Source organism: Trachurus japonicus, chromosome 17 (assembly GCF_045865225.1).
Source record: "Trachurus japonicus isolate A0001 chromosome 17, Traja_1.0".
Lineage (NCBI taxonomy): Eukaryota > Metazoa > Chordata > Actinopteri > Carangiformes > Carangidae > Trachurus > Trachurus japonicus.
Window position 1 is genome coordinate 24,516,888 of NC_140923.1, and position 12,138 is coordinate 24,529,025.

The 12,138-nt window shown below is 41.3% G+C and overlaps 1 protein-coding gene across 4 annotated transcripts in view; it reads right to left on the reverse strand.

Annotated features, from left to right (window-relative positions):
• col15a1b (collagen, type XV, alpha 1b) overlaps nt 1-12,138 on the reverse strand; it is a 52,400-nt gene that overhangs the window by 27,505 nt on the left and 12,757 nt on the right. For 3 of the 4 annotated variants that reach the window (XM_085804137.1, XM_085804135.1, XM_085804136.1), the window contains exon 3: nt 209-396. In XM_085804137.1, the coding sequence (XP_085660263.1) occupies nt 209-396 (188 nt within the window). Of the gene's footprint in view, nt 1-208; nt 397-4,995; nt 5,600-12,138 lie in introns of those variants that run through there. The other variant, XM_085804138.1, reaches the window with a different exon arrangement.

A 12,138-nucleotide genomic window follows, 5' to 3' on the forward strand; every position in this document is an offset into this window, starting at 1 on the left:
TTATCATCAGAAGAAGCACCAACTAACCACAACATAGTTTACAATACAATGAAGTGCTGTTATATACTTGTGACTGTGTCTTGATAGTAAATAAGCAGCATTGTCTCTAGGCTGCTGCATTCAAAGCCATGGTGACCCCCTTAAAAAAAGCTTACTGAAAGCATGAAGGAGGTTTAAAAGGTTGAGGAGTTCAGCTCTCAAGCGTTACCGTGACAATGATGGCAAAGTCCTTGTAGAATGACCCTGGCACAAAAGTCTTGGTGAGCCGGCCGATGTTGGCCTCAGGCCCGAAGTTGTAGGCTGGAAAACCTTCATAGCCAGGAGTGAAAGAGACGGAGGGAGGGAGGGGAACGCCAATTAACTCTGTCAAGTCCAGATGTCCGCCCGAGTCTCGGTCTGAGAGGAGATAGAGAAGAACAGAGCGGGAAGACGGTGTTCAAATGTGCAAATGGAAATAAGTGAAGTGGAGACAGGTTGAAAAAGATGTCCCTCTAAATCAGTGTTTTTCAACCTTGGGGTTGGGACCCCACCTGGGGTCGCGTGGAATTCAAATGGGGTCGCTTGAAATGTCTAGTAATTCATTTAAAAAAAATACTGATAAATATATTTTTTAAACTAATTATTATTCTTTTAAAAATTAAAATCTTAAAGTATTCTATATAATATACTTTCACTCTCTTGAATATAAACCGGGTTCAAACAAAATGCAGCATACGGTATACAAATATCTGAGCTGGTGCGTCTTGATTGACGGCAAATCACATGATCGCGGGGTCGCCAGAAATTTGTGATGTCAAAATGGGGTCATGAGCCAAAAAAGGTTGGGAACCACTGCTCTAAATGTTTTAGATGTAATGTGTAATGTATATTTTCATTTTGCGTTTAATTCTCAAGGTACAGTCATCACAATTACCTACAATGATCTTGTGTGTCTGTAAGAAAATCATAATCCACACACACCGTAGTCGTATTTTATAGGTGCACAGTGAAGGTTCTGACAGATCTCTGATCCCCGTCCAAACTTTCTCCCCTTGTTTGCTACCTGTGTGTTGCTGCTTCATTCACCACATTGGAGGGAGGAAGAGACTGAGAGCTTCCTCTGCATCATCATGACATGCCTTTAATTTGACTTGATTTGATCCTGACTCTGCCTGCGCCTTGCTGCTCTGCCTTGCATCGACATAATCCTCCGAAACACACAGACACACACACAATGCCTGGCAATTAGAGTGTATGTGATGAGACGGCCTCACATTCTCTTGATTTCCCCCCACTAAGGAGCCTATCTCCCGTAGAGACAAACTCTCACCTCAGCATTCCACTCAGGATAACCCCTGCTACCTATATCTCTGTCATGCACACACACACACAAATAAAAAATGCATTTGCATACACTCACACTCACATCAAACAAATCCCAGCCAAATGAACACACACACACACACACACACATAAACTCCCAGACCACCAGACCAGACCAGACGGGCAAACATTTGAGGGTCTCTAATTCGTAAGCCTGACCAACTGGAAACACACCTGATTAGAGGGTTTAGTGTGTGTGTCTGTGTGTGTGTGAATGTGTGAGTGGAGGCGGGCTTCTACGCACCACTTAAAACCACTCTTTACATTCACACATTTATTGTTTCAGACACAGGTGGTGAGGTGGACATTTCACCACCAGCATAGACCAAAGGCCTTACACCTCCAATCCAGATGTACCATGAGACCAAAAACAAATTTCCACATCGTGGACAAATAAAACTAACTAACTAACTAACTTACAGAGCACTAATGGCTAGTTAGTGCATTAGTGCTCTGTAAGTTAGTTAGTTAGTTAGTTTTATTTGTCCACGATGTGGAAATTTGTTTTTGGTCTCATAAAAAACAACAGGCAGGACAATAACAACAACAACAAGCAGGACAACAACAAAAACAACAACAACACTTACACACAGACATCTTCATGGCAAAAAGCAGGACAGCAGTGGCAGTTACATTACAACACATCATCGCATCAACGGGGCATGGTGTTCAGTGCCCCAATTGCATTAAGAATAAAGGAATTTTTAAAAATATTACGATTTGCCCTTGGTACTTTATAACGTCTACCAGAGGGAAGAAGTTCAAACTCAAACTAATGAAGGCAACGGTCAACCGCCGCTCTGAGAGAACGAGTGAGTGGCCACTGAAGAGGTTTAACTTGTCATTCCTGCCCCGTGAGACATACATTTGGGGATATTGTCCTGTTCCCTGTTGGAATCTGGTCTTATACTTGGCAGCAGAGACCCGATGGTGATTACCAGTCACAGCTTGGACAGCAGCCATTTCAAGATACAGACAATGTTCACACTGCTGCCGTGCAGTTCTCAGGGTCTGAGTTGGCAAAAAAATGAAGGAAAAAGCTGAGGTCAAAAGGTCAAACAAAGAGGTTTGTGGTTTGTGAGAAAGGACTAAAAACGACTCAGCAGGGGAGAATCAGTCCTGTGTTATATAAAACACTGTAATAAATAAAAAAGAATGCAGTGCCTTCTTTTCTTTACTTTTACAATAAAAATTTATTTACATTGAACGTAGATGAATTGTCCTCTTGGCTTTATGTCTACCACTGTAAATAATGACACTAATATTACACTGCAGTAAACTGACATACTGGGCACCACTACTCTTTTATGCTATTAGGTCCAGTGACCAGATTTAACAACTACCTTGTCTATGTAGGCCATCAAACAAACTACCAAGTATTTTTTTTTTTTGCAAGTTAAATGTTAATGAGAATTGATACATTTCAATAACAAGAAACAGTTGGAGAAAGTAGCTAACACTAAATTTAGCTTTAGCCATTGCCAGTTCTAGCGTAATTCTCCTGATCTCGATGGCTAACTTTGGCAGGATTTTGGTTTGCTGCATTGATTTATCTGTGTGTCAGTAATTGATTTGGTTTGAAACTGTAGCCTATTTCATAGCAATTTTGACACACCTAAGTTTGACAGTAAATGGTAGGTGGGACAAGGTTGTGCATTTTCCTAAAGGATCAAGTAACGTTAGCGACAAGCTAGGAAAACATTTGACAGCTAAAGAGAAAATAAACCAATTAAAATATCAACACATGGTAAACCGCAAAATTTGTGAAATTCCAAATGGGTCTAAACTGAAAATTGGCTAAATAAGTATAAAGTACAAAGTTAATGCTTGCGCTCTTAAGTCACAATTAGGAAATCAATATCAATAAACCAAAATTGCGAATATGTTTCAGTTTTCACCAATGGCAACACACACACACACACACACACACACACACACACACACACACACTACTACTACTAGCATCATGTGATTTGGATTAACAGCTGGTACATAATTCATGCTGACATCAAAATGAGAGTTGACACATATCTCACACCTCCAGAACTCCATTTCCTAATTGTTATTATCTAATAATCCACTGATGTAATTCTGCCATGAGCAGGTCCAAACACTGAGTTACTGCCCTTCATTCATATTAGAGTCAGGAATTAACTCAGGTCTCAGTTAAGCAAAGTTAATCAAACTTATTTAAATTACTCTGTACGTTTACATGCAGAGCTTAATCGAGCTATGCTCAAAATTCGATTTTGGCGTCAAGTCGGACTTCTGTCCTTGTTTCAATATACATGCAACTGAGAAAATCGAATAACTGACGGGGTCCGCCCCCTCATGTGGCGTCACCCGTCATTTCAGCGGGTTAATACGCCGCCTGTCCTGTTGACTTTTCTGTCACCTCGTAAAAAACTGAATATAAACAACTTAGCAAGCTTAATAATAAATTCTCAACTGCAGTTCCCGACCAGACGCGCCAGTCTGGGCTGGATGCGCGCTGAGGATACCCCCCCCCCCCCTCTCTCTCTCTCTTTTGCCGGGTTCGGGCGGCTTCTCTGCTCCACTTTGTGCCGTCTCTATTGTGGAGCAATAAGGTGTATACATGACGGAGAAAATCGAATTCCAATCGCATTATCTGGGTGTCTTAATCGGAGTTCTCCAACTCCGATTTCAGTCGGACTAAGGTGTTTACATGCACTTCAGTTATCCATTTATAGTCGGATTAAGGTAATAATTCGGTTTTTTCAAGTGTCATGTAAACGTACTGACTGACAGTTTCATTCATTTGTGTGTCTGCCTCACTGATCTGATCACTCCTTCATTTTGCATCAGATTCCTAGACCCCAACACCCCACTACTGATCTTAATCCTGATCATGTTGGCCACATGAATGCTTCATCATCTTGTAAAAACCAATATTAACAATCCCCTCTGTGTTGCCACATACAACCAGGTCAGTTTGTGTTCTTTTTTTTTTTTAAAGTATATTTTTTTGGGCTTTTATGCCTTTATAGATAGTACAGTTGAGACAGACAGGAAATGGGGAGGCAGAGAGAGGGGGGATGACATGCAGCAAATGGCGCCCGACGCGGGACTCGAACCGGGGCCGACCGCAGCGAGGACTGTGCCTCTATACATGGGGCGCCCGCTCTAACCACTACGCCACGTGACGCCCCGTCAGTTTGTGTTCTTCATGAGACACCAGGTCATTGTTGGAGGAAGTTCAAGATACAGGATTTAACTTCAAGATTAGTGTGTGAATAAAGGCCCCCCATCCTCCTTCTGTGTCTCACATGATGCACTGAGCCATTGACAGCCAGATTAAATACATGCACTAAAAATCAAAAGACACACACTAAAGTTCACATGGTTGGTGAATTACATGTGTGGCTGTACTTGCTAAATGACAACATTGTGTTTACAACTTGTTTACAACTCTGCTGCCCCAATGTGCATGGTGGAAGAAATTATGAATCAATGCACGAGCATTTTTTCATTGTTACAGAACAGGCTGTGAATCCTGCAGTAAGGGAATGTACATATCATTTCTTTTTCAATGGTCACTTACTGTTACAAACATGAACAATTAACCTGGTGCTATTGAAACCAACCCTGATTAAATATAACCACCCCTGTAACACTCACCAGTCCAGTGTTTCAGTCGTTTGGACTGGGACTTGTTGCTGCCTCCACCTGCATTGTCCTCTGGAGGTAAGATCCCAGGCTTTGCAGTACTATGGCCTGAGATCAACACTTGAGGTGTGGGTGTAAGGGGCAGAAAAGACTCCTCTTTCTGAATGTTCTGCTCCACAGTTTCCTCCGTCACCCAGTCCTCTTTTCCCATCAGCTCTGTTGTGACTGGGATGTCAGAAGGGCCCAGGGAGGTGATGGATGGAGAGTCGACGGAAGGACCAGAGTCAGACTGGCTTGTAGGGAATAACCAGCTTAAACTAAGCCACTGGGCTTGTACAGGAGAGGAGAGGAGGAAGAAGAGAGCAGGAAAGAGATAAAGGCCCCCCATCCTCCTTCTGTGTCTCACAGTTGTGTCCAAACACACACTGATGCTCCTCAATCCTTAACTGCACCACACAACAAGGCAGATGCTACGTTTCCAAGTATGAGAGGAAACATGCAGCAGTACTTGCACGTGCAGAATCCTACAGGATGTAAAAACTTAAATCTCAGGACTTTAGGAGATCCAGTTTTATATTAAAAAAAAATCAATATTCAAGAGATGACTTTCCAGCGTCTCACTGTCCTCTCTGGTGTTTCCCTCACTCTCTCTCCTCTCCTCTCTCGTTAATGTCCTTGCTTTCCCCGTCCGTCTCTGTCTTTTGCTGAGTCTACGTCCCTGACATCTCTCTCTGTTTTACTCTCCCTCCCCTCCTCTCTCCCTGTGTAATTACTGACCTCTCACCCCCCCCACTCCACCCCTCCCTCCCCAGCACTTTTCAATACAGCCAACTTGGTTTTCTCTCCCCTCTCCTCTCAGACAGGCAGATTAGAGAGTTAGTTAGTTCTCTGCTCCTCCCTCCTCCTCCTACTTTCCTCTCTCTCCTCCCATCTGAGTGTTTTCTGTGGTCTCTTGGTCTTATGTCACACTATGTCAACAGCCTGTCAAGCTCACCTACACACACACTGGTTACAGACTGCCGATAAATTCATTAAAAGGTGCATTCACAATGTTCAATTACTCCCTGTCTTTTCCTGTTGTGATGCGGTGTTCACCAGTTAAAACAACAGGAATATCAAACAAGAGAGCACCTTGACAAACACACAGTGAAAATTACAAACATGGTTGCATCTGAATGATCATATCCCAACTATCCAATAGAATATAAGATAATTGAGTCCAGAAAATGTTGCACAGGCTCTACAGCAGGGAGGTAAGGTTACTTAAAGCAGAAGTAAGTGGTCCGGTCGTTTTCGCTAATGCTGCGTTCCAGGCAGGCTTTTGAAATCGTAAATTACAGCTTTAAGTCACAACTTACGACTTTGTAGCGTTCCAGGCAACCCACTCGTGTTTTTCCGACCTGTTTTACCAGTGAAAGTCACTATAATGGCCACTCGTAACTTCCGACCGGTGAACTCGTACCAGATCGAACTGGTACCACTTCACGGTCGGAAAAATACGAGTTTCCTTGAACGCACCATAACAGTCCTCGTCCCTACGTCGCCACATTCACGGCGTTCCTTGGCTGCACACACAGCCCTGCATGCCGTTCTCTCTCCTCATTGGATAAAAACTGTAGGATACGATAAATGTTTTCTCCTCGGCTCAGAGCAGAGCAGAGTGACTGACAGACCCGTGTTTCAGTCCAAACACTCTATGTAAGTGATTGCTGTTGGAAGATATAACTATTTAAGACTTATATTAACACAAATATATCACTTACTTCTGCTTTAATAAACTCAAAGGAGGAAATTATTTCACCCTGGTCTCACATGGAAAATTAAATACTTATTCACAAATACAAACACAAGTACACAAATATTTTTCCAGTTACATGTCCAATTCAAACCTTGAGAATTTGTCTAAACCAAACTGTGCCAAAGTGCACAAGAGTGGACTAGAGTAGGAAGGCTACAGTGCAATGTATAAACAATTAAACTACTTAATATAGCTAAGTGTTGGACCAAAAAGAGACTATGATGGGATGAAATACATTTCCCTTTATCTATTCATTTTCATTTTTAATCATTTCATTTTTTTTTAACAACACCAGTTGTAAACTAAGAGCATTTAAATGAGTTATCCTTGGTTTGTATCCCTGTATATTCAGTTTGTTTTCATTTGAAAATACCACGTTAAATGGCTTAATGTTACCGTTAAACCCGTTATGCACCGAAATGGCCTCACCTTCATCCGGTAAACATTTGTTAAACTGAGAAATTATGGGAAAAAAATGACAAAAGGTTGAATGGAAACAGTTCTGTGCTGCAGCTCACTGGTCAGGGAGAGAGGCCCCATGTTGATGGTGACAAAGAGGTGCCTGTCCTGTTGTATTGTGCTTCTCTAAATGTTTGGTGAGGTCCAGGCTGGAGTCCTGCTGAGGACAGCATCAAGTGGAGGTGTTCGTTGAGGCTGACATTTTAATATAAGGGGCGTGGTTCCACTAAGTCTGTTTGGGTTCACTTTGTTTTTGAGGGGGCATCACTCACAGTTTTCAAGTATTTCGTACAACAGACACATCAATTTGCCATATGGTTACTAATCATATATTAACAAATTGTGTTTAAATGTTCCAGTAGGTCACTAACTTGGTCTTTGATCAAAACTCAAGGTTGTTTACACCAAATGAGAACTCATAAATTGTTTAAAACATACTCAAACAGCAGGCAGTCAAAGTTAGTGGTTCATGGTTGAAAGACAACAAACATTTTCCATTTCTCAAGAGTTGGCAGAGACTAAACCCAAGCTCAAGATAGAGATTAACAGACCTACATTCATAATGAGGCTTGAAGCATGATGAGCCTATAATGCAAAACTATTCAGCTCCATCTCTGATAACTAAACTTCTTCTTCGTGTACTGTGAAGCTAATGGGGGTATATAATATTGGTATATCTTGTATATCCTTTATCCTTTAGTTTTGAAGTTTTCATGGCCCCTAGTGGCCAAAATTGACAATTGCAGCTGGGTTAGGGGGTTAGGGTGTAACACAGCCAAATTAAAAATCAGTCAGATGGGGAAATTAGCACAGGCAAGGTTTCTCTGTCTGTAATCCATTTGAACTTGCTAACAGACTGCCATTGCAAGTTGCCATTATGTCTTGAAGGTATAGCATCACTAACGGCTAAACGTTCAAATAACCTGTTGTGTGTTACCCTTTCCTCACAGCAACCACAGAATAACATACTTCCAGCTATTGGCCTTTTATAAACATTTGGATAAAATATTGTAGAAAGCAATGTAGCCTATTAAAGGGGCTATGGTGTAGCATCTGCTACTGAATGTGGTTTCTTTGGCCACTGGGTTACACAAGGTTACACAAAGTTACAATTTACCCTCCGAGCAACAATATGCTCAGAGCTTCACTTCAACTACACTTCAGTAAAAGGAAAGGTGATAAAAGTTAATGTTGGTGTTGGTTGTCAACTCTAGAGACAGCTTAGAGTGAATACAGGAATGAAGTCTGCTGAACTATGTAGCAAATTTAGCAAGATAAACGTACAATAGTGTCATAAAATGCTTGTAGGTTTGGTAACTATCACAGCATTGCCTTTTCAAAAAACATAAAGCCACCACAGAGGTACAATGATAATGAAATAACATTATCATTCACTACACTGTCACTGGGTTGGGTTTTGGGGAGTGTGAGCAGGGTGAGAGGCCACAGCACACTTTTCTCAACTTGAATCTTATCGATTGTGCATTGCTTTTTTTTTCTTTTTCAAGATGCTCTTTTGAAAACTTTAATGATGTCATCCATAATTTCACTCCCATTTGTTCATTCAGATTTCCTGGGAGCCCTGCTGGTCCGAACACACTCACACACAAACAGTTGTGGGAAAAACCGGGTGTGGTGGTCTCTAATGGAGCAGATGATGGGTTTAAGATTTAAAGAGAGGGTGAGGGAGGAAACCCCCCAGGGGGAGAAGCTTGATTAGTCATGGATTAGCCAGGGATGGGGGGTGTGTGGGATGGGATGGGGAAAGGATGGGTGAGAGGGGTCAGGAAGATAAGCATGGGTGGGGGGTGAGTGGGGAGTAGGTGGGCAGCCCTGATGCTCCACCACAGTGAAACTTGGCATGTCACTCACACACGCACACACACACACACACACACACACACACTCACACACACACACACACACACACACACACACACACACACACACACACACACACACACACAACTATGCACTGTATAGCCCCTCAACGTCCTATACCACTGACCTTCTTGTCACAGGGGGTTGTTTCTGACTTTAATTGCTAGCAATTATACGAGACATTATAACTACAGGATATGTCTTTAAAGCAGTATTCGTTGATTTTTTTTGTAAGTTGAGCTGCTAATTGATCACAATGTTCACAGCTAGTAGCTAACACTTTCTTTTAGTTGCTGTTGTGGGTTTATCATCCTCCGGATTACGCTGGAGGTTGATCAGAGCAGTGACAGTGGAACCAGAAAGTAGCTAAAAGGGAAAGGGAAACTTGTTTTTTTTTCAACCTGGGCCCCGTTTTCATATGTTTTTCTGTATACGTGAGTGATAGATAATACAATTATTAAGGTAGCTCCAGTATTATTGAGCCCGGCAGCCTGCAGCCCAGCTAACGCTCTTCAACTGGGCAAGTGGCTCCCGTCAAAGTTCGCCCAGTAAACCTGCATTTTTTTTCACAAAGACAGGCTCAGATAGTTACAATGAGTGTCCGACAACATACTAGAAAGGAGAAATGAACGTATGTCTCTACCTTTAGCTGGAGGTCGCTGTTTGTTGTGATTGTTGTGATGATTTTTTTTACAGTCTATGGTTATGATCTATGGTTGTGACCTGTGTCCAAATCTCACCACGCTAGAAATCTCGCCCTGAAGTCTCGCGATAACTCGCGGCAAAACACCGATGGGGAATACTGTTACCTGACTGAGGTGAAGAGAGACGACCGAAGCATTTCCAAATTATAGCAACAAAATGTTGGGCTACTCTTCGTGCAGCTAGAGCTTTCACAAGTTAGGGCTAGCTGTGCTACAAATGGATGCTGACACTCCTGTCGATGCACTGCGCCGTGCCGACCACAGGGTCTGCAGTGACCACTTCGACTGGGGATGACTACTGCCAGTCAAAGAAGAGACAAGCTTAAAGTTCATTTCTCCTTTCTAGTATGTTGTCGGACACTCATTGTAACTATCTGAGCCTGTCAGTGTGAAAAAAAAAGCACGTTTATAGGGCGAACTTTGACGGGAGCCACTTGCCTGGTTGAAGAGCGTTAGCTGGGCTGCAGGCTGCCTGCCCTGCTCAATCCATCACTGGCCCAGGTTGGAAAAAAACGAAGTTTCCCTATAAGGGGCATGAAACCAAAACAATGAGCTGAAAGACCCTAAAAAGCAACATTAAATTAAGAGAACTAGTCAGGTCATAATTCTCTCCAACACTGGTAGCAGCCCTTTTCACTTCACACGTCATCATTTGAGCCATTATTTAGCTGATAATAATGAAATGATATAATTTTTTTTGTTTATTAGGCTTGAACTTTCTTCCCTTAGAAACACTATTATTGTAATTACTTCTAAGAACAAATAAATTAAAGTCACAAAGTGACAATAAATGCTTAAAGAAATTATTAGATTAGGCTACATAAATGTGATAATGTGTGATAATAACATAGACTTTAACTATATCATGTAAACAGCCATGGCAGTTGTTAAATAGTTTAGCTATAGTTTGTGTCAGGGATGTAGCAATACATAGACAGCAGTGGTCATATTTGAGTGTATAAATGAAATGTAAAGAATTATTAACATGACCTTTTTCAGACATCTGTCATCACAGAAAAAGAAAGTGTCCGTTTTCATGTGCAATGGCTGCTGAAAAGCCATCACATTCTTTTGAGTATTTTCAGACCCACTTTTTTTCTATATGGGGTGACCCCGTTTAGGGCCTCTGGATTCCAGGAAGAATAACCCTTTCACCCTTCACCTCTCTCTCACTTCCACCTAGCAACCGTCCCAACAATAAACTCTAATTGGTTTACTGTCACGGCCAATCGCATGGGGATGCTATGAATTTATTCACAGAAATGACCAGTTAAGTGGCTGTAGGAGTCAGAAGAGGAATCACAAGATCAGGAAACAAAAAGTCAGACAGGAATTCTCTATATCAGAACATCTCTTGTGATTATGTCTTGAGCCTTTTGTAAAGTCTGTTGGGGTTTTAATCATTTGCTTGATGCTTTTGCTATTAGCCTATATATCACTTTAAAAACTGAAACATGTCCTTGTTAGATAAAAACAGTGGTATGATAATAAATTAATATCTTCAATATTATCAGTCAATAATATGAATATTTACTCAAGCTTTAAGGTTATAGATAAGTCCAATAAACTTTTTGCCTTAATGTCCTACAAGCAAAGCAAATATGATGGCTTATTGGCCTTTTACTATGATAGTATCAAAGTATATAATAAGCCTTGTTGCATTGGGACTCTGACACCACCTAGTGGCCATGAATAGTAATGCACATTAAAGTAGCTCAGGCCACACACCCCACAGGTTCAGTCATGTCAAATACATAATTTGCATTTTCTGTATATCATTGAAGTAGAGATACAATAGATAAGAAAAAGTTGTGAAACTCTGTCCTCGGCCTAAAGAGACATGACACCTACATGGAAATATTTCACTTTTCCTAAACAACCATGTAAAACAACCATGTATTTACCCACATGATCTGTGCTACATTAAAATATTGAAAAATATTGTGCAATAAAAGAGGCTGATAGTATTCTGTAAAAACAAAAACAAAAAAAGCATCAGCTGCGCAATTCAAAGATGATGGTCGAACCTATCACACATCCTGTCTCTGTGTATTCATGTCCTATGTGTGTGTGAGTGTGTGTGTGTGTGCGTGTGTGTGTTCTTGGTTTTGTGTGTGAGTGTCCTACAAGTTGGTCAATACTGACAATTAGAGCGAAAGAGGTTTTGGCTCAGTGATTATTGTTTTTGTGCCAGAACAACACAAATACTCATTTATCAGGGACTAAGAAGCTGATAACAATTTTCTACTTGTCTGATTAGCAACAAATGCTAACTGATTCATTCAGCTCACAAAATCTACATTGTTC